Here is a 27,909-nt window from a genome sequence, read left to right as displayed (position 1 = left end):
TAATTTTCTTTTTTTGTAGTAACTTTGTCTGGTTTGGGTATCAGTGTAATAGTGGCCTTGTAGAATGAATTTGGATGTACTTCCTACTCTTCAATTTTTTGGTTTTCAGTCTTTATGTCTTTAATCCATTTTGAGTTTATTTTCATATACAATGTGAGAAAATGTTCTAGTTTCATTATTTTATACATGTAACTGTGCAGTTTTCCCCAGCACCATTATTGAAGTGACTGTCTTTTTCCCATTTTATACTCTTGCTTCTTTTGTTGTACATTAATTGACCATAAGTTTGTGGAATTATTTCTGGGCCCTATTCTTATCCATTGATCTATGTGTCTATTTCTGTGCCAGTACCATACTGTTTTGATTACTTCATCTTTGTATTTTAGTCTGAAGTCAGGTAGTGTGATACTTTCAGGTTTCTTCTTTTTTCTCAAGGTGGCTTTGGTTATTCAGAGTCTTTCGTGGTTCCATATTAATTTAAGGATTATTTATTGTAGTTCTGTGAAAAATGTCATTATATTTTGATAGGGATTGCATTAAATTTGTTGATTGCATTGGGTAGTGTGTTCATTTTAACAATGGTAATTTTTCCAAGTCATGAATTTGAAATATCTTTTCATTTCTTTATATCACCTTCCATTTCCTTCATTAGCATCTTACAGTTTTCTGAGTATAGGTCTTTCACTTCCTGGTTAAGTTTATTCCTAGGTATTCTATTATTTTTGTTGCAATTTTAAATGGGATTATTTGCTTGTTTGTTTTCTGAAATTTAATTATTAGTGTAAAGAAATGGAACAGATTTCTGTATATTAATCTTGTATTCTACAACTTCCATGAATTCATTTATTAGTTCTAATAGTTTTTTAGTGGGAACTTTAGGGTTTTTTATATATAGTTTCATAGCATCTACATATAGTGACAATTTTACTTCTTCCCTTCCAATGTGGATGCCTTTTATTGATTGCTGTGGCTAGGACGTCCAACACTGTTAAATAGGAGTTGAGAGTAAGTATCTTTGTCCTATTCCAGATATTAGAGGAAAAGCTTTTACTTTTTCACCACTGAATATGATATTAGCTCTTGTATGATCATATATGGCCTTCATTATTTTCAGATAAATTACCTCCATAGCAAATTAATCATTAATGGATACCGAATTTCTCAAAAAAAAATGTTCTGAGTCTATTGGGATGATCATGTGATTTTTATCCTTCCTTGTGTTAATATGGTAAATCATATTTATTGACCTGTGAATATTGAGCCATCCTTGCATCTCTGAAATAAATTCCACTTGATCATGTTATATGATTCTTTTTATATATTGTTGAATTCGGTTTGCTAATATTTTGTTGAGGAATTTTGTATCTATATTCATCAAAGATATTTGGCTGTAATTTTCTTTTTTTGTAGTAACTTTGATTTGGGTATCAGTGTAATGTTGGCCTTGTAGAATGAGTTTGGATGTATTTCCTACTCTTCAATTTTTTGGAATAATTTGAGAAGGAAAGGTGTTAGCTCTTCTTTTCATGTTTGGTAGAATTCCCTTGTGATGCAGTTTTGTCCTGGACTTTTTTGTTTCCTGGGAGTTTTTTTGATTACTATTCAATTTCACTACTAGTGATTGGTCGGTTCATATTGTCTGTTTCCTCCTGATTCACTCTTGGATTATATGTATTTAGAAATTTATCCATATCTTCTAGGTTGTCCAATGTTGACATATAAATGTTCATAGTATTCTCTTATGATTCTTTTATCTCTATGATATTAGTTGTAATTTCTCCTCATTTCTTTTTTGTTTATTTAGGTCCTGTCTTTTATTTTTTCTTGATAAGCCTGTCTAAATGCTTATCAATTTTGATTTTTTTTCCAAAAAATATCTCTTCATTTTATTAATCTTTTTTATTGTTTCTTGGGTCTTTATTTTATTTGTTTTCTCTCTAATCTTTATTATTAGCACCCTCAGCTGACTTTGGGCTCTCTTTGTTCTTTTTCTAATTACTTTAGATAGTAGGTTAGGTTGTTAATTTGAGATTTTTCTTGAAGTAAGCCTGTATTGTTATAAGCTTCCCTCTTAGAGTCATTAAACAAGGATTTATGAAGAGAGGTCAAGATGGCATGTTAGGAGGACCTGGGTTTCACCTCTCCCAACAAGTACATCAAGAATACATCTACAAGTGGAACAATTCTCACAGGACACCTGCTGAACACTAGCAGAGGACCTCAGATACCTAAAAGGGCAAGAAAAATTCCTCACATAACTGGGTAGACTGAAGGAGAGAAAGGGAAGATAAAGAAAAGAGGAAACGGATAGGGCCCTCATCCCTGGGGGAGAGCTGAAGGAGAGGAGAGGTTACTGCACCGAGGGAGGCCCCCTTACCAGCAGCAAGATCAGCTGAAATGGTGAGGTCTTCAGAGGTTATTGGATGAAAGTGCAGCAGCCAGTCTGTGAGAGGCAGGACAGAGCAAGACTTGCATGGACAGTCTGTGCCACAGCCCTGCAATCCCCAGCCTGAGGCAGGGTCTGAGTGCTGAAGTGTCAGATTAGGAGAGCGGACCTGTGGAGAGGACTGCTGTTGGCTGCATGGAGTCAGCCCAAAGGGACAAGAGTGAGGAGCTCTGCTGCGTGGAGACAGACTGAGGGGACAGGAGTGAGGAGCTCCACAACTGGAAATGCTCCTGGAGGAAGCATGGACTGCCACTGAAGCAAGGCACCATTGTTGAGTGGTGTGCAAGGGGTGGGGCTGCCATCACGGCCTCTCTGCTCACATGCCAGCTCCTCCCTCCATAGGCACTGAGAGGGTCTTCCACCAGAGTAAGCATTAATGCCTCAGTCATTGCTACCTTGTCTCCCTCATGCCTGAGTTAGCATGTGTGCCCCACTCTGTCACCACCTCCTGCCAACCCCTGTGTCCACAGGCACTAGAGGGGGATCCCAGCAGAGTGAGCACACAATCCCTAGTCATTGCCACCTTATCCCTCACCCCCCTAAGCAAGCATGCTTACCCCCATCAGTCACTGCCTCTTGCCCCTTCCTCCTAAGCAACCAAGAGTACCTCAGTCAGCTGTTTCCTTCGCCCCCTGTTGCCTGGGTGGGGAGCAGACACCTGAGGGTGGTCCACATGCAAAGGAGGGGCCAAAACCAAAGCTGAGCCCCAGGGCCTATGTGACTAAGGAAGAGGAACTGAAATCTCTCCATGCAGCTGCACAAGCTGCAGATTAAATACCTGTGATCAGCTTGGTAAACCCTGCATCTGTGGAATATCTGAATGGAAAGCAAGTGCTCCCACAACTGAGACCAGTCTTGTTTTAGCAGCTGTGGACTTTGGGGGCATGTACACGTGGGAGCTGGAGCAAGTCAGAGTCTGAGCTGCCCCCACAGTACCCACAGCAGATCCAGAGATTTACCAAAAGGGCCTCATGGGGTGGTAGAGGTTGGCTGTGGTTCACAGTGGGGCAAATGACACTGATAGTGGAGACACTAGGGAATTTGTTTTGTTTTGTTGTTTTATTTCTTTTTATTATTTTTTATTTTTAAAGAATTTTTAGTAAATTTTTTATTTTTTTATTTTATTTTTTGTTTTGATTTTTCTTTGATGTTGCTTTGGTTTTTTGTTTCTTTATTGTTTCTATTTTTTTCTATTTTCCTTTGTTGTCTTTTTGTGTGTCTGGTTTTTGTTTTCTTTACTTTTTTGTTTCTTTTTTGTTTGTTTGTTTGGTTTTGTTTTTATTGTTTGTCTTATTTTCTGTTTGCTTGCTTTCTTTTCTTTTTTTTGCCATGTTGGATGGCTTGTGGGGTCTTGGTTCCCCAACCAGGGGTCGAACCTGAGCCCTGGGGTGGGGGTGCCAAGTCCTGGCTGCTGGATGCCCAGAGAATTCCTGGCCCCAGAGAATATTAATATGTGTGAGCTCTCCCAGCAATCCTCACCTTGGCACCAAGACCCACCTCCATGCAATAGCCTGCAAGTTACAGTGCTGGATCCCTCAGACCAAACAACCAGCAAGATAGGACAGAAGCCCACCAATCAGCAGACAGACTGCCTAAAGTTATACTAACCTCACAGACACGCCAAAACACACCCCTTGACACAGCCCTGCCAACCAGAGGGAAAAGACCCATCTCCACCCACCAGAGCGCAGGCACCAGTCCCTCCCAAAAGGAAGCCTACACAAGGCTCTGGACCAAACTCACCCACCAGGGGACAGAAACCAGAAACAAGAGGAACTACAACCCTGCAAAGGAAACCACAAACACAGTAAGTTAAACAAAAAGAGACAACAAAGAAATATGTTGCAGATGAAGGAGCAATCCAAAAACTTACAAGAGCAACTAAATGAAGAGGAGACAGGCAATAAACATGAAAAAGAATTCAGAGTAATAATAGGAAAGATGACCCAAGATCTCAGAAAAAGAATGGAAGCATGGATCCAGAAGATACAAAAATGTTTAAGAAGGACATAGAAGAACTAAAGAACAAACAAACAGTGATGAACAATACAATAACTGAAATGAAAAATACATTAGAAGGAAGCAATGGCAGAATAACTGAGGCAGCAGAAAGAATAAGGAAGCTGGAAGACAGAATAGTGGAAATCACTGACACAGAAGACAGTAAAGAAAAAGAATGAAAAGAAATGAGGACAGTATTAGAGACCTCTGGCACAACATCAAATGCACAAACATTCAAATTATAAACATCCCAGAAGAAGAAGAGAAAGTGTCTGAAAAAAACATTTGAAGAGATTATATTCAAAAACTTCCCTAACATGGGAAAGGAAATAGTCACCCAAGTCGAGGAAGTGCAGAGAATCTCATCTATGATTAGCCAAAGGAGAAACACACTGAGATACATATTAATCAAACTAACAAAAATTAAATACAAAGGAAAAAATCAAAAGCAGCAATGGAAAAGCAACAAATAACATACAAGGGAATCCCCATAAGGTTAACAGCTGATTATCCAGCAGAAATTCTGCAGGCCAGAAGGAGTGGCATGATATATTTAAAGTGATAAAAGAGAAAAACCTGCAACCAAGAATACTCTAACTAGTAAGGCTCTCATTCAGATTCGATGGAGAAATAAAAAACTTTACAGACAAACGAAACTAATGAATTCAGCACTGCAAAACCAGCTTTACAACAAATGCTAAAGGAATTTCTCTAGGCAGAAAACACAAGAGAAGGAAATGACCAGCAAAAACAAACCCAAAACAATTAAGAAAATGACAATAAGAACATACATAATGATAATTACCTTAAATGTAAATGGATTAAATGCTCCAACCAAAAGATGCACACTGGCTGAATGGATACAAAAACAAACCCGTATATATGCTGTCTACAAGAGACCCACTTCAGACCTAGGGACAAATACAGACTGAAAGTGAGAAGATGGAAAAAGACATTTCATGCAAATCAAAAGAAAACTGGAGTAGCAATAGTCATATCAGACAAAATAGACTTTAAAATAAAGACTGTTACAAGAGACAAGGAAAGACATCACGTCAGGGGAGCAATCCAAGAAGAAGACATAACAATTGTAAATATATATGTACCCAACATAGGACCACCTCAATATAAAGGCAAATGCTAACAGTCATAAAAGGGAAAATCAACAGTAACACAATAATCGTAAGGGACTTCAACACCCCACTTACACCCATGGATAGATCATTCAGACAGAAAATTAATAAACGGGGAGACATTCAAGATGGCAGAGGAGTAAGATGTGGAGATCATCTTCCTCTGCATAAATATATAAGAAATAGATCTACATCTGGAACAACTCCTATAGAACACCTACTGAATGCTGGCAGAAGACCTCTGACTTCCCAAAAGGCAAGAAACGTGCCATGTACCTGGGTAGGGCAAAAGGAGAAAGAAAGAAACAGAGCCAAAAGAATAAGGATGGGAACTGCACTTCTGGGAGAAAGCTGTGAAGGAGGAAAAGTTTCCACACACTAGGAAGCCCCTTCACTGGCAGAGACAGGGGGTGGGCAGGGGCAAAGCTTCAGAGCCATGGAGGAGAATGCAGCAACAGGGGTGCACAGGGCAAAGTGGAGAGATTCCCACACAGAGGATCAGTGCTGACCAGCACTCACCAGCCTGAGAGGCTTGTCTGCTCACCCACCAGGGCGGGTGGGGGCTGGGAGCTGAGGCTTGGGTGTTGGAGGTCAGATCCCAGGGAGAGTACTGGGGTTGGCTGCATGAACACAGCCTGAAAGGAGCTAGTGCACCACAGCTAGCTGGAAGGGAGCCTGTGAAAATGTCTGGAATTGCCTAAGAGGCAAGAAACCATTGTTTTGGGGTGCACTAGGAGAGGGGATTCAGATGACCACCTAAACGAGCTCCAGAGATGTGCACGAGCCATGGCTATCAGCGCAGACACCAGACACAGGCATGAAATGTTAACTCTGTTGCCGCAGCCACCAGGAAGCCTGTGTGCAAGCACAGGTCATTATCCACAGCTCCCCTCCTGGGAGCCTCTGCGGCCCGCCACTGCCAGGGTCCCATGATCCAGGGACAACTTCCTCAGGAGAACACATAGCACACCTCAGGCTGTTGCAACATCACACCGGCCTCTGCCACCTCAAGTTCACCTCGCATTCCATACCCCTCCCTCCCCCTGGCCTGATTAAGCCAGAGCCCCCTAATCAGCTGCTACCTTAATCCCATCCTGTCTAAGTGAAGAAGAGTCACCCTTAGGTGACCTCCATGGAGAGGTGGGGCCAAATCCAAAGCTGAACCCCAGGAGCTGTGCAAACAAAGACGAGAAAGGGAAATTTCTCCCAGCAGCCTAAGGGACAGCAGATTAAATCTCCACAATCAACTTGATGTACACTGCATCACTGGATACCTGAATAGACAATGAATCATCCCAAAATTGAGGTGGTGGACTTTGGGAGCAGCTGTAGATTTGGGGTTTGCATTCTGCATCTAATTTGTTTCTGGTTTTATGTTTATCGTAGTTTAGTATTTAGAGTTTATTATCATTGGTAGATTTGTTTATTGATTTGGTTGCTCTCTTCCTTTTTTTTTATATATAGATTTTTTTTTTCCTTTTCCTCTTTTTGTGAATGTGAATTTGTATGCTTCTCTGTGTGATTTTGTCTGTATAGCTTTGCTTTTACCATTTGTCCTAAGGTTCTGTCTGTCGGTTTCCTTTTTTGTTTTTTAGTATAATTTTTAGAGTTTGTTATCATTGGTGGATCTGTTTATTTGTTTATTTGCTCTCTTCTTTCTTCTTTTTTATGCTTTTTTAAATTAAAAAATTATTTTAATAAATTTATTTTGTTTGTTTTTTTCCTTCTTTCTTTTTTCCTCCCTTTTCTTCTGAGCTGCATGGTTGACAGGGTCTTGGTGCTCCAGCTGGGTGTCAGGTCTGTGCCACTGATGTGGGAGAGCTGCATTCAGGACATTCATCCACCAGAGACCTCCCAGCTCCAAGTAATAGAAAATGGAGAAAGCTCTCCCAGAGATCTCCATCTCAAGGCTAGAGCCAGCTCCACTCAAGGAACAGCAAGCTACAGTGCTGGAGACCCCATGCCACACAACTAGCAAGAGAGGAACACAACCCCACCCATTAGCAAAAAGGCTGCCTAAAATCATAATAATGTCACACACACGCCAAAACACACCACCAGACGTGGTCCTGCCCACCAGAAAGACAAGATCCAATCTCATCCACCAGAACACAGGCACCAGTCCCCTCTAGCAGGAAACCACTGAAACAACCTTAGCCACTGGAGGCAGACACAAAAACCAATGGGAATTACAAACCTGCAGTCTGTGGAAAGGAGACCCCAAAGACAGTAAGTTTACCAAAATGAGAAGACAGAGAAACACACAACAGATGAAGGAGTAAGGAAAATCCCACCAGACCATACAAATGAAGAGGAAATAGGCAGTCTACCTGAAAAAGAATTCAGAGTAATGATAGTAAAGATGATACAAAATCTTGGAAATAGAATGGAGAACATACAAGAAATGTTTAACAAGGACCAAGAAGAATTAAAGAGCAAACAAACAATGATGAACGACACAATAAATGAAATTAAAAATTCTCTAGAAGAAATCAATAGCAGAATAACTGAGACAGAAGAACAGATAAGTGACTGGGAAGATAAAATAGTGGAAATAACTACCACAGAGAAGAATAAAGGAAAAAGAATTGAGGACAGTTTCAGAGACCTCTGGGACAACATTGAAAGCACCAACATTAAAATTATAGGGGTCTCAAAGAAGAGAAAAAGAAAGGGACTGAGAGAATATTTGAAGAGATTATACATGAAAACTTCCCTAATATGGGAAAGGAAACAGTTAATCAAGTCCAAAAAGCACAGAGAGTCCCATACAGGATAAATCCAAGGAGAAACACATCAAGACCCATATTAATCAAACTATCAAAAATTAAATACAGAGAAAAAATGTTAAAAGCAGCAAGGGGGCTTCCCTGGTGGCGCAGTAGTTGAGAGTCCACCTGCCAATGCAGGGGATGCATGTTTGTTCCCCCTTCTGGGAGGATCCCACATGCCACGGAGCGGCTGGGCCCGTGAGCCATGGTCGCTGAGCCTGCATGTCCGGAGCCTGTGCCCTGCGATGGGAGAAGCCACAACAGTGAGAGGCCCACGTAATGCAAAAAAAAAAAAAAAAAAAAAAGGAAAAGCAGCAAGGAAATAAAACAAATAACATACAAGGGAATCCCCATAAAGTTAATAGCTGATCTTTCAGCGCAAACTCTGCAAGCCAGAAGGAAGTGGCAGGACATGCTTAAAGTGATGAAAGGGAAAAACCTACAACCAAGATCACTCTACCCAGCAAGGATCTCATTCAGATTCGATGGAGAAGTTTAAAACTTTACATACAAGCAAAAGCGATGAAAATTCAGCACCACCAAACCAGCTTTACAACAAATGCTAAAGGAACTTCACTAGGCAGGAAACACAAAAGAAGGAAAAGACCTACAATGACAGACCCAAAACAATTAAGAAAATGGGAATAGGAACATACATATCAATAACTACCTTAAATGTAAATGGATTAAATGGTCCAATGAAAAGACATAGACTGGCTGAATGGATACAAAAACAAGACCCATATATATGCTGTCTACAACAGACCCACTTCATACCTAGGGACCCATACAGCCTGAAAGTGAGGGGATGGAAAAAGATATTCCATGCAAATGGAAATTAAAAGAAAGCTGGAGGAGCAATTCTCATATCAGACAAAATAGACTTTAAAATAAAGACTATTGGGCTTCCCTGGTGGCGCAGTGGTTGAGAGTCCGCCTGCCAATGCAGGGGACACAGGTTCGTGCCCTGGTCCAGGAAGATCCCACATGCCACGGAGCTGCTAGACCTGTGAGCCATGGCAGCTGAGCCTGCGCGTCCGGAGCCTGTGCTCCGCAATGGGAGAGGCCACAACAGTGAGTGGCCTGCATACCACAAAAAATAAAAATAAAAAAATAAAATAAAATAAAGATTATTACAAGAGACAATTAAGGACATTACATAATGATCAAGGAATCAATCCAAGAAGAAGATAAAACAATTGTAAATATTTATGTACCCAATATAGGAGCACCTCAATACATAAGGCAAATGCTAAGAGCCATAAAAGGGGAAATCGACAGTAACACAATCAGAGTAGAGGACGTTAACACCCCACTTCCACCACTGGACCAATCATCCAAACTGAAAATAAATAAGGAAACACAGGCTTTACATGACACATTAAACAAGATGGACTTAATTGATATTTATAAGACATTTCATCCACATAAAACAGAATACACATTTTTCTCAAGTGCTGATGGAACATTCTCCAGGATAGATCATATCCTGGATCACAAATCAAGCCTTGGTAAATTTAAGAAAATTGAAATCATACAAAGTATCTTTCCTGATACAATGTTATGAGACTAGATATCAATTACAGGAAAAAATCTGTAAAAAATACAAACACAAGGAGACTAAACAATACACTACTAAGTAACCAAGAGATCACTGAAGAAATCAAAGAGGAAATCAAAAATACCTAGAAACAAATGAAAATGAAAACATGATGACACAAAACCTATAGGATGCAGCAAAAGCAGTTCTAAGAAGGAAGTTTATAACAATACAATCCTACCTCAGGAAACAAGAAACATCTCAAATAAACAACCTAACCTTACACATAAATCAATTGGAGAAAGAAGAACAACAAAAAACAAAGCAGCCCAAAATTCACAGAAGGAAAGAAATCATAAAGATCAGATCAGAAATAAATGAAAAAGAAATGAAGGAAACAATAGCAAAGATCAATAAAACTAAAAGGTGGTTGTTTGAGAAGATAAACAAAATTGATAAACCATTAGCCAGACTAATCAAGGAAAAAGGAGAAGACTCAAATCAATAGAATCAGAAATGAAAAAAAAGGAGTAACAACTGACACAGCAGAAATACAAAGGATAGTGAGAGATTACTACAAGCAACTAAATGCCAATAAAATGGACAACCTGGAAGAAATGGACAAATTCTTAGAAAAGCACTACCTTCCAAGACTGAACCAGGAAGAAATAGAAAATATAACCAGGTCAATCACAAGCACTGAAATTGAGACTGTGATTAAAAATCTTCCAACAAGTCTTCCCTGGTGGCGCATTGGTTGAGAGTCCGCCTGCCAATGCAGGGGACATGGGTTCGTGCCCCAGTCCAGGAAGATCCCACATGCCATGGAGTGGCTGGGCCCGTGAGCCATGGCCACTGAGCCTGCGTGTCCAGAGCCTGTGCTCCTCAATGGGAGAGGGCACAACAGTGAGACGCCCATGTACCGCAAAAAAAAAAAAAAAAAAAAAAAAAAAAAAAAATCTTCCAACAAGCAAAAGCCCAGGATGAATACTATCAAATATTTAGAGAGGAGATATCACCTATCTTCAAACTCTTCCAAAATATTGTAGAGGGAGGAACACTCCCAAACTCATTCTGATACCATCACCCTGATACCAAAATGAGACAAAGAGGTCACAAAGAAAGAATACTACAGGCCAATATCACTGATGAACATAGATACAAAAATCCTCAACAAAATGCTAGCAAACAGAATCCATCAACACATCAAAAAGATCATACACCATGATCAAGTGGGATTTAAATCAGGGATACAAGGATTTTTCAATATTCACATATCAATCCATGTGAAACACCACATCAACAAATTGAAGAATAAAAACCATATGATCATCTCAACAGATACAGAAAAAGCTTTCAACAAAATTCAAAACCCATTTATGATAAACATTCTCCAAAAAGTGGGCAGAGATGACCATATATGACAAACCCACAGCAAACATCATTCTCAATGGTGAAACACTGAAAGCATTTCCTCTAAGATCAGGAACAAGACAAGGATTTCCACTCTCATCACTTTTATTCAGTATATTTTTGGAAGTCCTAGTCATAGCAATCAGAGAAGAAAAAGAAATAAAAGGCATTCAAATTGGAAAAGAAATAGTAAATCTGTTATTGTTTGCAGAAAATATGATACTATTAATAGAAAAACTTAAAGATGCAACCAGGAATCTGCTAGGGCTCATCAATGAATTTGGTAAAGTTGCAGGATACAAAATTAATGCACAGATATCTCTTGTATCCCTATACACTAGCAACAAAAGTTCAGAAATAGAAAGTAAGGAAACAACCCCATTTACCATCACATAAAAAAGAAAATACCTAGGAATAAACCTACCTAAGGAGGCAAAAGACCTGTACTCAGAAAACTATAAGATACTGATGAAAGAAATAAGAGATGGCACAAACAGATTGAGAGATATACCCTGTTCTTGAATGGAAGAATCAATATTTTCAAAATGACTATACTACCCAAAGCAATCTACAGATTCAATGCAATCTCTATCAAATTACCAATGGCATTTTTCAGAGAACTAGAACAAAAAAATTTACAATCTGTATGGAAACACGAAAGACCTGGAATAGCCAAAGCAATCTTGAGAAAGAAAAACAGAGCTGAAGGAATCTGGCTCCCTGACTTCAGACTGTACTACAAACCAAAGTGATCAAGACAGTATGGTACTGGCACAAAAAAAGAAATATAGATCAATGGAACAGGATAGAAAGCCCAGAGATAAAAGCACACACTTATGGTCACCTAATCTATGACAAAAGAGGCAAGAATATACAGTGAAGAAAAGACAGCCTCTTCAATAAGTGGTGCTGGGAAAACTGGACAGCCATAAAAGAATGAAATTAGAACACACCCTAACACCATACAAAGAAAAACAACTCAAAATGGATTAAAGGCATATATGTTATGTAAGATACTATAGAACTCTTAGAGGAAAACATAGGCAGAACACTCTTTGACATAAATCGCAGGAAGTTTTTTTTTTTGATCCACCTCCTATAGTAATGAAAACAAAAACAAAATAAACAAATGGGACCTAATAAAACTTAAACGTTTTGCACAGCAAAGAAACCATAAACAAAATGAAAAGACAACCCTCAGAATTGGAGAAAATATTTGTAAACGAAGCACCCAACAAGGGATTAATCTCCAAAATATACAAACAGCTCATATAGCTCAATATCAAAAAGACCAACAACCCAATCAAAAAATGATTGGAAGATCTAAATAAACATTTAGAAATGTCTATTTCTAAATAGACATTTTCCCCCAAAGAAGACATACAGATGGTTAAAAAGCACATGAAAATATGCTCAATATCGTTAATTATTAGAGAAGGACAAATCAAAATCACAGTGAGGTATCACCTCACATCAGTCAGAATGGCCATCGTCAAAAAGTCTACAAACAATAAATTTGGAGAGGGTGTGGAGAAAAGGGAACCCTCCTACGCCATTGGTGGAAATGTAAACTGGTACAGCCACTATGGAAACAGTATGGAGGTTCCTTAAAAAACTAAAAATAGAGCTACCATATGATCCAGCAATCTCACTCCTTGGCCTATATCTGAAGAAAACCATAATTCAAAAAGTTAAATGCACCCCAGTGTTCATTGCAGTGCTATTTACAATAGCCAAGACATAGAAGCAACCTAAATGTCCACCAACAGAGGAATGGATTAAGATGATGTGGTACATATATACAGTGGAATATTACTCAGCTATATAAAAAGAACAAAATAATGCCATTTGCAGCATGTGGATGGACCTAGAGATTATCATTTTGAGTGAAGTAAGTCAGGCAGAGAAAGACAAATATCATATGATATCGTTTATATGTGGAATCTTAAAAAAAGGCTCTAAATGAACTTACCTACAAAACAGAAATAGAGTTACAGATATAGAAAATAAACTGATTTTTACCAGGGGGTAAAGGGGGGCAGGATAAATTGGAAGATTGGGATTGACATATACACACTACTATATATAAAATAGATGACTAATAAGGACCTACTGTACAGCACAGGGAACTCTACCCAATACTGTGTAATAGCCTATATGGGAAAAGATTCTACAACAGAATGGATATGTGTATGTTATAACAGATTTACTTTACTGTACACCTGAAACTAACACAAGATTGTAAATCAACTATACCCCAGTAAAATTTTTAAAAAATAAAAATAATTTTAAATTAAAATTTAAAAAAATAAAAATTTTTGAAAAATAAAAATTAAAAAACATTAACAATTAAAAGAAACTTCCCTCTTAGAACTGCTTTCACTGCATCCCATTGTTTTTGGAAATTTGTATTTTTATTTTCATTTGTCTCAAGGTATTTTCTGGTTTCCTCTTTGAATTCTTCATTGACACATTTGTTTTTAGTAACATATTATTTATTCAACATTTGTTTGTGTCTTTTCCATTTTTCTTCCTGTAATTGATAACTAGTTTCATACTGCTATGGTCAGAAAAAATGCTTGATATAATTTATATTCTTTTAAATTTGTTGGGCTTGTTTTGTGGCCTAGCATGTCATCTATTCTGTAGAACATTCTGTGTACACTTGAGAAGAATGTGTATTCTTCTGCTTTGGTATGGAATGTCCTGTTGATATCTATTAAGTCCAACTTGTCTATCATTTATTTTACAATCTCTGTTGCACTAGTGATTTTCTGTCTGGATGACCTGTCTATTGATGTAAGTTGGGTGTTAAATTTCCCTACTGTTTTTGTACTATTGTTGATTTCTTCCTTTATGCCTATTAGTAGTTGCTTTATATATTTAGGTGCTCCTATTTTAGGTGTGTATATGTTAATGATTGCTATATCCTCTTCTTGTATCAATCCCTGTATCATTATATCATATCCTCCGTTGTCTTTTGGTATAGACTTTTTTGGAAACTCTGATTTGTCTGACATGAATATTGCTACTCCAGCTTTATTTGTCATTTCATGAATATATTTTCCATCCCCTCACTTTCAGTCTGTGTGTCTTTAGATCTGAAGTGTGTCTCTTATAGGCAGCATATAGATGGGTCTTGTTCTTTTATCAGCCATCCTAAGTCTTTTGATTGTAGTATTTTGTCCATTGACATTCAAAGTGAGTATTGATAGGTATGTACTTATTGGCATTTTATTACTTGTTTTCTGCTTGTTTTGTAGTTCTCTGTTCTTTTCTTTTAGTTTCTGTTCTCTGTTCTTTTCTTTTAGTTTCTTCCCTTGTGGTTTGATGATTTTCTTTTGTGGTATGCTAGTGTTTGGTTCTCTCTAGCTTTTGTGTATCTGTTGTAGATTTTTGATTTTTGGTTACCATCAAGTTCATAAATGCTGACCTCTAACTATATCTATTTGTTTTGAACTGATAGTCACTTATGTTCAAACATGTTATAAACCATCTACTTTTTTACTCCCCTCCCCCACATTTTGTGTTTTAGATGTCATATTTTACATCTTCATATTTATTTCTTCACTATTTGTTGTAGTTATAGTTGATTTTCCTTTTTTTTTTTTGTCTTTTAACCATTATACTAGCTTATTTAAGTGGTTAATCCACAGCATTTACTATATATTTTTCTTTACTAGTGGGATTTTTTTTCCTATAAGTTCTTCTTGTTGTAGCCTTTTCTTTTCCACTTAGATATGCCCCTTTAACACTTCCTGTAAGGTTGATTTGGTATTGATGAACTCTTTTAGTTCTTGCTTGTCTGATAACTTCTTTAGCTCTCTTTTAATTCTGAATGATAATCTTGCCAGTTCGAGTATCGTAGGCTGTAGGTTTTTCCCTATTTAGCACTTTAAATATACCATGATTCTGCCTTCCTGACTGCAAAGTTTCTGCAGAAAAATCAGCTGATAGCCTTTTGGAGGTTCCCTTTTATGTGACTCTTTGTTTTTCTCTTGATGCCTTTAAAGTTCTCTCTTTAGATTTTGCCATTTTAATTATAATATGTCCTTGTATGGTTCATCTTGTTTATGACGCTCTGTGCTTCCTGTACCTGGATATCTGTTTCCTTCTTCAGATTCAGGAAGTTTTCAGCCACAATATTATAAAATATATTTGCAATCATTTTCTCTTTCTCTTCTCCTTCTGGTTCCTTCTATTTTTCATTTCAGTTATTGTATTCTTCAGCTCTGAATGGTTCTTTTTTATATTTTTTAGTTCTTTGTTTAAATTCTCATTGTGTTCATCTATTCTTTTCCCATGTTCCATTACCATTTTTATCACTAATGCTTTGAACTCTTCATCTGGTAAATTATCTCTGTTCTATTAGTTGCTTTTTCAGGGTTTTTTCTTATTGTTCCATTTGGAACAAATTCCTCTTCCTTCTCATCTTGCTTAATTTTCTCTTTCTCTATAAAATTGGGTGACACAGCAACCCATCCTGATTTTCAAGGGGTGTCCTTGTGTGGGAACATCTCAATGCAGTCTATATGTGCCCGGTGGCTTTCGTGGGAGGTCTGGATCTGAAGTGATCATGTTTCATGTTTTCCCCATGCCAGAATGTACTGGCAGCTATCACTTTGACAGGAGATGGTGCTGATGATGGAGAGACTTCATCCAGAGCCAAGTGTGATCTGGGGCTTCTCCGATGCTTAGTGGCTATCACTGCCCTATCATGGGTGGTGTTGGGTCCCAAGTTGCTGGAGCAGATGCCCCAAGGTTCGGGTCAGAGCTGGTTCCATTTCCTCTAAGTGTGTGCCCTCCTCACTCCAAATAATGGCACTTTTGCCCCAGAGGGGAGCAGTGCTGGAGAAGAGGGACCAGAATAGGTACCAGGTGGGGGCTGGCACATGTGTTGGGACAGCCTTGGCACACCAGTCAGAGTTCCATATTGCTCCTGATCTGCCACCTTCACAAACACCAGTAATGGCCACATTTACGCCTTTCAGATGCCATGCCAACTCCATCCCCACCAATTGTGCACTCTCCTCAGCTATGGTAGTCTTTGCCCTAGTTGTGAGCAGCTGGAGCAAGAGAGGCTGGAGGAGGTGTTCACTGTAGACCAGGGCACATGCTGGGACAGTCATGGGTAACTGGCCAGAGTTCCAGGCTGTTTCAATTTGCTTCTTCTTCCTTGTTCCCACAGGTAAGCAAGTGTGTTTGTGTTCTTCATGAGCAGTCTATGTTTCTTACAGCCCTACTGTTAGTGCCACTGGTTTCCAAATCAGCTAAGGGGATTCATCTTCCCAGTGTTGGACCGCAGGGCTAGGGTGCCCAAAATATGTGGGTATATGTATGTTTTATTTACACATCTAGAGGTACTGGTGAAAGCATATTGTATCTCAATCAATTAAGCTCTGTTCTAGAAATTTCAAAGAAAATTAGATACAGGAAAACTGTCTATCTGGTGGTTCAATGTAGTCTGTTTTTCAGATTTAAATAAGAAAATTACTTGCCTACTTTGCCCTTGCACTTTCTCTTTTCCAGTCATTTGTTCACTTTGCTCCCTGTTATTTTTCAAAGACATGTATGATTATTTCATTCCCCTGCTTAAATTATTTTCATTGGCTCCAGGCTGTAAATTCAGTAAAAGAATTCATGCTCTTCATAAAAGGGAAAGACCCCTTGGTCTTTCCAACTCTACCTGCTTCCATCTCATCCTGCCACTGACTTCTTGCATTTCTCTCAAAATGACATACTGCAATTGCACCCATTGTTACCATCTCCTATCAGAGTAAGCATTCTAAATCTAAGTACCACACTACTAAAATCCTTTAGGATAAAGTATTACACTACTTACCTTAATGTACAAAGCTCTTTAAGATTTATCCCTGCTTAACCCAAGAGCCTCTCTCCCACTCCACCCTATATGTGTCCCTTCCTAAAACCAAATTAATTCCCAGACCTAATGTTGCTTTTATGTTTGCAGCTTTAGCTTATGCTGTTTTCTACACCAGGAAGCACTTACCCCACCCAGTCTTAATTAACAGTTACTTCTTTTAGAAAGCTGTCCTTATATACCTAATCAGATAGCCACTCTTCTGGGTTCACAAATCACCCTGTACACTAATAGTACAGAATACATTCATTGTTTTCCTTTATGAAATCATTTTTTATACTTCCTCTGTGCCAGGTATTGTCCAACTTCCTGTAGCCTAGCGGCAAATGAAACATTAGCACCTCACAAGATCATTAAGGGCAGGAGCAATGTCTTTTTTGACCTTGTAAAAAGGGCCATTATCCTTACTCTTTATGTGTTGAATGGCTTTTTATCCTCCAGCACCCAGCTTATGTCACTGCATTTATTTTGTTACTATAATTTTTCAAATTAATCCTCAAAATAGATAAACATAGATCAGAAAATGGGGTTCAGTATAATTTACCCAAGATCACACACATCTAAGTCTCAAAATCAAGATTGAAGCTCTGTGCTGTCTAGTTGCAAAGAATAAATAAATTCAAATAAATAAATAAACTCAAGATTAGTAAATAAGTTATATAGCCACAAAGTGACCATTAATTTAAGCATTTCCTATACCACTCTTAAGGGGAAATTTGACCTTACAAACATTCTCTGTATTTATATTCAGAGCATTCTTCATCTCTCCTCCAGCAGTCAGATGATTTAAATATGGCCAACAGTAGCAATAAGGAACTGTTGATGTTTGTTCCAAGGCAATTTCCTTCAAGGCACATTCTTAAAATCTATCATTTAAAATTTACTATCACATGTAGGAAAACACCTGGCTCTGTCATAAAGTAGTATAAAATTATAGAATGTTCAGATTATATCATTAAAAATTAACAGAATCTATTCCCCATTCCACACCACCACACACAGACACACACATGCACACACCATTCATGCTTCATTTAGAATGTAAGGAAATTAATATACAGAGAGGAAAGTGATGTCCACATTTAGGTGTCTGGTTAGTAAGAATGGAGACTAAAACTCAATTTTTGAAATTTGGAGTCTAGCAAGTTTTTACTCAAGTGCAATGACCCCAGTTAAAGATTCCATTAATTTGGAGACATTATTTTACTTTTTGCTTGGTGCTTCCTATATTTTTCAACTTTTCTGCATTGAGCATGTCTGACTCCACCATCTGTCTACATGATCATCAAAACCGCATCCTTTAAGTCAATTTTTAACCTAATTTTTGTTTTTTTGTTTTTTTGTTTTTTTGCGGTATGTGGGCCTCTCACTGTTGTGGTCTCTCCCGTTGCGGAGCAACAGGCTCCGGACGCTCAGGCTCAGCAGCCATGGCTCACGGGCGCAGCCGCTCCGCGGCGTGTGGGATCTTCCCGGACTGCGACACGAACCCGTGTCCCCTGAATCGGCAGGCGGACTCTCAACCACTGCGCCACCAGGGAAGCCCTAACCTAATTTTTTTTTTTTTAATAGACTTTTTTTTAATTTTTTCTCCTTTTCCCTTTTTCCTTTCTGCGGCACGCGGGCCCCTCACTGCTGCGGCCTCTCGCGTTGCGGAGCACAGGCTCCGGACCTCAGCGGCCATGGCCCACGGGCCCAGCCGCTCTGCGGCACGTGGGATCCTCCCGGACCGGGGCACGAACCCGCGTCCCCTGCATCGGCAGGCGGACTCTCAACCACTGCGCCACCAGGGAAGCCCCCATAACCTAATTTTTAAAAGGTGTTAAGACAGAATCTTTCCCATTCTATTTAAGGTTCCTTCTTTTTAACTGCACCCGAGCTGTCTCAGTATGATTTAGTCAACCTGTGAACCTGAAATTCAAAACAGCAGAAATGTTATCTTAATTAGAAAAAACATAAAATAAGTATTTATAAAATACCTATGATGTGATGGATGTATATAGATTTACATCAGTAATCATCAAGATATCTGAAGTTCTATAATTTATTAATTTCACTTTCCCCCTTATTCCCAGAGGATGTATGACCTCTAAGTGAAAATTAAAAGGAAAACCAAGTTGGAAATTAATATTTTATTAGGATGTCACTGACCATTGTGAAATGCAAGCATTGTTGAATAGCCCATTTCAACAAGCCGAAGGCCTCTACCCTGGTTTCCCCTCTGCCTGTGGGACATTATTTACTTAGTTACTTAGCCACTGACCACCTCCCCTCACTGCCCCAGGACTGTAGAGTTACAATTTTATTACAGTGTTTCTCAGAACTTTCAGTTCCACAATATTCTCTGGGTAAAAACTGAAATCTAAACAGTCACCAAAGTAACTGTTTCCAAGAAAACTGCTTCACAATCTAGATCCTATCAATTTGCTGTATAAAATCAATTTGCTGTATAAAATCAATTTGCTGTATAAAATTATTTTAAAATATATGAAGGAAAAAATATTGCCTGTACTCAGACATAGCTAAAATTAACTGAGTCACCCACCATTCTTTCAGATCATAACTAAAAGGAGCTTGTAATCAGATGTGGTAATATTTTCACCTTTACCTTCAGCATAGCAGCAGAATGGAATCAGAGAGATGTGAACTGTTATTTATCAGTTAGACTTTACATCAGATGACTTTTCTGAAGGCTGCAGTTTTTTGCCTGTGTGTATTGCAGCTGTGGGATAACTCTATCAAAGAAAACTTGGCAGGCCTTTTATTTCAGCCACTGCTAAAATAAAATAAAATGTCATCAATTAGCAGCTAATGCAATAGTTGAATCACTGTGTCTTTTAGAAAATTGAAATTATTTTCCTGCCTCTGTCTGCCTTATCTTCTCATAGAAACAAACAAATGTTCAACTGACATTTTACTAGCTAGAAATTAACAAACAGTGTTTTTCCAATTTCAAAAACATGGATTTAATTTCTGGTGTCTAGTTTCTTTCCCAGTGAAATGAGAATATTACTGATGAACTGTCAAATTAGCTAGGATATAATAAGCATGCAATAAATATTTGTTGAATGAATTAATTAATAATATCTATTATTTACTGAATTTAAACCAGATGCTAGCTGCTTTAGCATTATCATTCTTATTTTGCATGTGGGAAACCTAAGGTTAGAAAGTTACAGAAGTGGGATTCAAAGCCTGGGTTGTTTTCTACACTTTCTCCCTGCCTCTCCTATGGATATGATAAATACCAAAATTGAAAACTCATATTTGTGTAAGAATACACAAGACCATGGGGTTAAAAACACAAACTTAAGAGTCTTTTGGTTCTAATATGTATTTGCTGGGAGATCTTGAATAGATCTCCACTGATTCTCAGTTTCCTTATTTGTAAGATAAGGCTAATAATAAGATCTATCTCATAAGTTTGTTATGAGAACTAAACTAGATTGATAATCTGTGAAATGTGCTTAGCACAGTGCCTGGTACCTAATAAGCCCAGCAGCAATATTAACTATGAATACACACTCCTGGGTCTTTCTATAGCAACCTTCCTTAGTTGCCAATAGACTGGTCTGTTTCTTTTTAGATAGCCAGAAAGTAACATGCATATATTGGCTAGTAAGACAGTCTCCTTTGTTATTAAAATAAAACACAGAGAAGTTTCCAAAATCATGGCTGAGACATATGCAGGAGGATAGGTAACACTAGGTCTTCCTCTTCTCCCTGAATCTTACTATACTGTAGGGTCACTGCTGCATATTTTACTTTGACCAATAAATAAATAAATAAATAGATAGGTAGGTAGGTAGGTAGGTAGGTAGATAGATAGATAGACAAAACACTTTCCCTTAGTTTTCTCAACATGACTGAATCAAATTCACATTTTCAAAAGAAAGTTTCCTAAATACTAAGAGGGAACAGAAAAGAAAGAAAGCACAGATCCTTCAAACTCGTGTGTGTGTGTGTGTGTGTGTGTGTGTGTGTGTGTGTGTGGTTTACTTTTCTCAGAGCTAATATATTTGGTTTTATGAATTCACTTCTGTAATACACTTTTTGCCTTCTTCCTGTAATTATTTGTTTACAAAATTGGGTGTGTATTTTTGTAATGTACCTTAAATTCTTAATGGAAAAGAGAGGGCCTGTTCTAAAATAAACTATATGGAAGATAGATGATAGTGAGATAGATAGATAGATGATAGAAAGATACAGTTAGAAAATAAATAACTTTCCAGAATTTTTTAAACTCAGATAACTGCTTCTGGGCCAAGTGAGATGACACCCTTTCCTGCCACCTTCCTCACTCCACCTGGTGGGCCCCATATTTTTCCCTATCACACATGAATGGCCTATTTGCTCTCTTCTTGTCCACTGCCATTTCCCAGGACTACGAGGGTTGTAGTGACTGATGTAATCAAAGCTTTCACCCTCTCTAGTTCAAGTCGCCATCTCTGTCTGGTTTAAAACCACTTTGTAATTAAACTGAACCTCCCTAAAAAGTGTTACCCATTACAGACTCAGGGTACCATTATACCTTGATATAAGATGCATTTTCACATGAGACACATATCTGCTTATCTATATCAGAGGGCAATTATATTCTCAACAGAAGACTTTTTGATGCTTTCATTCATCTCCTATATCCTCCTCCATGCTTCATAAAAGGCACTCAGAGCCATTTCAGAAATACTTGTTAAATTGAGTTGAACTGAACTAGAAATACTTATATCCTTTTCTCAGGTATTAGATTTTTTATTGAAATATAGTTGATTTGTAATATGTTAGTTTCATGTATAGAGCAAAGTGATTCAGTTATATACACACACACATATGTGTGTGTATTTTTTTTTCAGATTTTTTCCATTATAGATTATTACAAAATATTGAATAGAGTTCCCTGTGCTATATGGTAGGCTCTTGTTGTTTATCTATTTTATATGTAATAGTGTGTTTCTGTTAATCCCAAACTCTTAATCTATCCCTCACACCCCTTCCCCTTTGGTAACCATAAGTTTGTTTTCTATGTCTGTTGAGTCTGTTTTGTAGATAAATTCATTTGTAGCATTTTTTCAGATTCCACATATAACTGATATAATATGATATTTGTCCTTCTCCATCTGACTTACTTCACTTAGTATGATAATCTCTGGGTCTATCCATGTTGCTGCATGCATTCATTCTTTTTATGGTTAAGTAATATTCCATAGTGTATATTTACCACATCTTCTTTATCCATTCATCTGTCGATGGACACTTAGGTTGCTTCCAGTCTTGGCTACTGTAAATAGAGCTATTATGAATACTGGGGTGCAAACGTCTTCAAAGTAGAGTTTTCTCTAGATATATGTCCCAGAGTAGAATTGCCGGATCATACGGTAACTCTATTTTTAGTTTTTAAGGAACCTCCATACTGTTCTCCATAGTGGCTACACCAATTTACATTCCCACCAACAGTGTAAGAGGGTTCCTTTTTCTCCACACCCTTTCCAGCATTTATTATTTGTACTTTTTGAAGATGGCCATTCTGATTTGTGTGAGGTGATACCTCATTGTGATTTTGATTTGCATTTCTCTAATAATTAAAAATGTTGAGCATTTTTTCATGTGCCTTTTGGCCATCTGTATATCTTCTTTGGAAACATGTCTATTATGTTTGTTTAGGTCTTCTGCCCATTTTTTGATTGGGTTGTTTGTGGTTTTTTTGCTATTAAGCTGTATGAGCTGTTTGTATATTTTGGAAATTAAGTCCTTGTTGGTTGCATCATTTGCAAATATTTTCTCCCATTCTGTAGGTTGTCTTTTCATCTTATTTATGATTTCCTTTACTGCGCAAAAGCTTTTAAGTTTGATTAGGTCCAATTTGTTTATTTTTGGTTTTATTTACTTTGCCTTGGGAGACCTATGAAACATTGTTCAATTTATGTCAGAGATTGTTTTGCTTATGTTCTCTTCTAGGAGTTTTATGGGATCATTTCTCATATTTAAGTCTTTAAGCCATTCTGAATTTATTTTTGTGTATGGTGTGTGGGGATATACTAACTTCATTGATTTATATGCAGCTGTCCAGCTTTTTCAAAACTACTTGCTGAAGAGACTGTCTTTTCTCCATTGTATATTCTTGCCTCCTTTGTCAAAGATTAACTGACTGTAGGTGTGTGGGTTTTTTTCTGGGCTCTCTATTATGTTCCATTGATCCATATGTCTGTTTTTGTGCCAAGACCATGCTGTTTTGGTTACTGTAGCTTTGTAGTACTGTCTGAAATCTGTGAGGGTTATGCCTCCACCATTGTTCTTTTTCTTCAAGATTGCTTTTCAATTATGGGTCCTTTGTGGTTCCATATAAATTTTAGGATTATTCATTCTAGTTCTATGAAAAATAGCATGGCTAATTTGATAAGCATCACATTAAATCTGTATGTACTTTAGATAGTATGGTCATTTTAACAATGTTAATTCTTCCAATCCAAGAGCATGGGATATCCTTCCATTTCTTTGAATCATCTTCAATTTCCTTTATCATTGTTTTATAGTTCTTAGGATATAAGTCTTTCACCTCTGAGGTCAAGTTTATGCCTAGGTATTTTAAATTTTTTTGATGTGATTTTGAAAGTTTATTTTTTACACTTTTGCTTTCAGATATCTATTGTTAGTGTAAAGAAAGGCAACAGATTTCTGTATGTTAATCTTGCATCCTTCTACCTTGCTGAATCCTTTATCATATCTAGTAGTTTTTATGTGGTGTTTTTAGGATTTTTCTGTATATAGTATCATGTCATCTGCATATAATGACAATTTTACCTCTTCCCTACCAATTTGGATACACTTTATTTCTTTTTCTTCTCTGATTGCTGTGGCTAGGACTTCCAATACTATGTTAAATAGAAGTGGTGAGAGTGGGCATCCTTGTCTTGCTCCAGATTTTAGCAAGAAGGCTTTCAGCTTTTCACCATTGAGTATTATGTTGGCTGTGGGTTTGTCATAAATAGCTTTTATTATGTTGATATATATATCCTCTATACCCACTTTGGTGAGAATTTTTATCATGAGTGGATGGTGAATTTTGTCAAATGCTTTCTCTGTATCTATTGAGATGATCATGTGACCTTTGTCTTTTCTTTTGTTGATGTGGTGTCATGTATTAAACTTTGAATGACAGAATTTAACAGCTAAATTGGATCTTCCATCTGTTTCTAGCCATCACTTTATTAGAAATCATATTGATTACCAATTTATGTTACCATTGAAGAGCCAAAATGTATAATAATAAATGTATATATAATAATAATGTATATAATAATAAATGTATATAATAAATAAATAAATAATAAACAAACTGTCATATTGATTTTTATAGGGATTCAAGGATATTTCTCTTGAGAGGTTTATACATGGTGGAGCCAATGTTACAGGATTCCAGTTAGTAGATTTTAATACACCTATGGTAACCAAATTAATGGATCGCTGGAAGAAACTAGATCAGAGAGAATATCCAGGATCCGAGACACCTCCAAAGGTATTTGTTTGTTTTTATCTTATCTATTTTTAGAATTTTTAGTATTTTTTAAAATTTAAGGTAGAAAGCTCATTATGCAGTTTTCCTAGTAATATTTTGCCAGACACAATGTGGCATAGGGCAGAAATATTTTGTCACTATTTGTCACACAGCCCTTAATAACTTCTAAATTTCTATATTTAAGAGAGGAGTTGTTAGATATTAGTTCAAGTAGTTTACTATATTATATTATATATTATATTATATATATTATATTATGTTTTTATATTATTTTATGATTACTTTGTGTATGAATTTCCATGAAGAAATTGTATGCTTTTTAAAAAAATTTTGTTAACTAAATATTTCAAATGTGAACAACCACTGGTAGCTATTCCACCCAGATAAAAATATATTTGCAAAGTGATTTACAATGAGTAGGGAAATTGGGAAATTGGTAGAAATGTAAAATGTATAAGCTTCTGCAAAATTTCTCTTTCAAGTTAACAGTAAAATGTCAGATTTTTTAATTTTATGTGACAGACATTACAGAAGTATGTTATTGGTATCTACAAAGGAAGCTGGTAAATTTCTGATCATAAGCACATTTTTTTCTTTCCTGAAGAGATAGATGACTTCCTTAGATATCATGTAAATAATGGCATAATGTTTCTTAAACTCCAACTCCTACATGGTTTTGAATTCCTACATAAAAAGGAATCATCATTTCAACAACTTTTACTAATCTCTCACTGTGTATTCTAGTAAAAAGTTTTCAAATATAATTTGGAAATTCTAGCCTAGAAAACTATGATCTAGGGGTAGAGCAAGTCGGTTCTTCCATTTCCTAATTATAAAACTTTCTCTACTATCCATGTCAATTTCTTCTCTGTAATATAGGAATTTGGCTAGTCATAACATTTTCACTACTCTATAGAAGCATGGAATTTCAAAAGAAAGCATTTAATGAGTATCCACTATGCTCAAACACTGTAGTCCAACCCTCTGATTTTACAGATTAATAAATACAAGATATTAAATGGTATGTTAATTGGCTGTCCCTGAGTCAAGGACCAGGTTTGTGGAATGCCCAGGACCAAGTCATGGGTTCCCTGAGTCTTAGACAAGTGCATTGTCCACTATATTACACCACTTCTCATGCTTAGATAATACATATGAAAGCATATTAAAAAGCCAAAAAAATTTTCAAGACGTAAACCACCTTCAGGATTAAAAGAAACTTGAGAAGTCTTTTAGTCTTTTTGCCTTCAAGCTGGTTCAGAGAAAAATCATCCCAAAAGCTCAATTATATCAAGTATTAACACACAAGGAGAAAAGTGTAAAGCTTCCTTCTAAACTCATTGGGACAGTTTGCTTTACAGATATTCCCCTCATTCTGTCATCAATGTATGTAGAGACTCCTTTGCCCTTCTCTTCTCTATTTGTATTTCTTCCTTCCTCACATTTTTTTCTCAGCCATATTTTATCTCAGCATTTTTTCTGTAAACCATCTCTTCAAGTTCTTTTTACCCTTACAGTTTTAGTATGTAGAATGGGCTTCAAACTTCTTGGCAGTGTTTTGCAGCACCTTGTGACTTTTTTCATTTCAGTGATAATATGTAATAATATGTGTCCACTGTGGTCCTCCTGTCTGGACACACTGGTGTCGTTTGTCCTTCCCTATCTTGCCTTTAGCCTATCACAATGTTTACTATTTGATCATCTCCAACCAGACTTATCTATGTCAAAGCTTTGGGCACTTTGTTTTATATATAAATACATATAATTTTCTCATCTTTCAGAGTTTTCTTAGCGTAATAGTAGGCACCCAGTGGCCATTTAATAAATAGATATAGCCAGTTCTTATTGTTCATGGTAGTCCCATTCTATAAAGTTGCCATGAACACTGAATGAGTGAATACTGAACACTTACTCCTAGGGGAAATTACAAGGTTAGGTCACTACATTTTTGTCAAACAATCAACACATAACACTTTGTTTTATCTGTGTTTCTGTTTAAAGATATCTTATTTAAAACATTGTCAATAAATTAACATTGAATTCATGGCCAATAGCAGTATAACTCAAGCCTGAACAAAGCTTATCTAACATGTATTTTTTTCCATAAGACACATCACAGCTTTCTTGTACTGAGGAGCACTAGACAGCCATCTTTTGGGCCATCTTTGTAGTCTTCACCATTCCTAGCCAGTATCTAGCTCTCAGATATGCTATGAAATTCAATCCTCACAAGTACCACAGAAGATAGTCATTATTTTGTTTGATTTTGTTCTGCTTCATAGCTGAAAAATGTACAACATATTCCCATAAAACTATGAGTAGCAGAATTAGAATTCACCTAGTTCTCAAAACCTAAATTCTTGCCACTGTGCTGTGATTCTGCCAAACTCTATATTTTTATATACAAATGTTGATAAACAGAATTCATCCCACCATTCTAATCACTGGTTAAAGCAGTGAATAGCTCTAGGTCAAGACTTAGTTTTACTCTCCTCCAAAATGAAGAGTATGTTTAATAAGAATTTCTAGATACCATCTAGAAATGCGTGCCCATAAATATGGTTTCTTGGACTTCAGCACAATAAGACACATGGAAAAGAATGAAATCCTTTAAAATGGTAAAACCAGTTTAAACTACTGCTTCTTTCCATCTATCAGTTCTATGACCCGTCAAAAGCTTTTGCCACTCTGGCTGAATGTCTGCTTTTCTCTGCTCCACTCTATACAATATCTGTTCTCTTTTCTAGTTCACTTGTTTCATAAAAATGAATGGACTTTTTAAAACACAGCAAGTGCTTTTGCTTTTTTGGAGTCATATCTCTCAGCTTCTTTCTTCCTATTAGAAAAGCAACAATAGTTTTCTTTTCTTCTCCTTGATCCTAAAATGCTAGCATTGCATATTTTCTCTTGCCCTTTATATCTTTGATAAGTTCTACTTTATTACTTGTTTTTATTTTCTTGCCATCCAGAAAGGTGATTTGATGGCTTTCTCTACTCAAAGGTATGTTGCTCCAGGCAGTGGAGGAGGTATGTCCATTTTTGGCTGAGTACCTTGGTTAAGTACCTTAATTTCCTTCGACCATCCCATTCCAAATATGAAGGTGTATGCTTATCATTAAGCCTATTTTGTCATGTCCTTGAAGAATATATAGCAAGGCTTATAATTTATAAGTCACACATAAATCTTTCTGATGAAGCTTTAATTAGATTCTCTGAC

At 37.1% G+C, this 27,909-nt stretch overlaps 1 protein-coding gene across 3 annotated transcripts in view; it reads left to right on the top strand.

Moving 5' to 3' along the window:
* The window catches only part of GRIA4 (glutamate ionotropic receptor AMPA type subunit 4), a gene marked incomplete at its 3' end in the record, with an annotated part of 520,821 nt that overhangs the window by 407,503 nt on the left and 85,409 nt on the right, over positions 1-27,909 (top strand). For all 3 annotated transcript variants that reach the window (XM_082845543.1, XM_082845544.1, XM_082845545.1), the window contains exon 6: positions 24,534-24,692. In XM_082845543.1, the coding sequence (XP_082701669.1) occupies positions 24,534-24,692 (159 nt within the window). The remainder of the gene's footprint in view (positions 1-24,533; positions 24,693-27,909) is intronic.

This window comes from Leucopleurus acutus, assembly GCF_964270905.1.
Source record: "Leucopleurus acutus genome assembly, chromosome: 8".
Taxonomy (NCBI): domain Eukaryota; kingdom Metazoa; phylum Chordata; class Mammalia; order Artiodactyla; family Delphinidae; genus Leucopleurus; species Leucopleurus acutus.
This window is presented reverse-complemented; position numbering and strand designations above follow the sequence as displayed.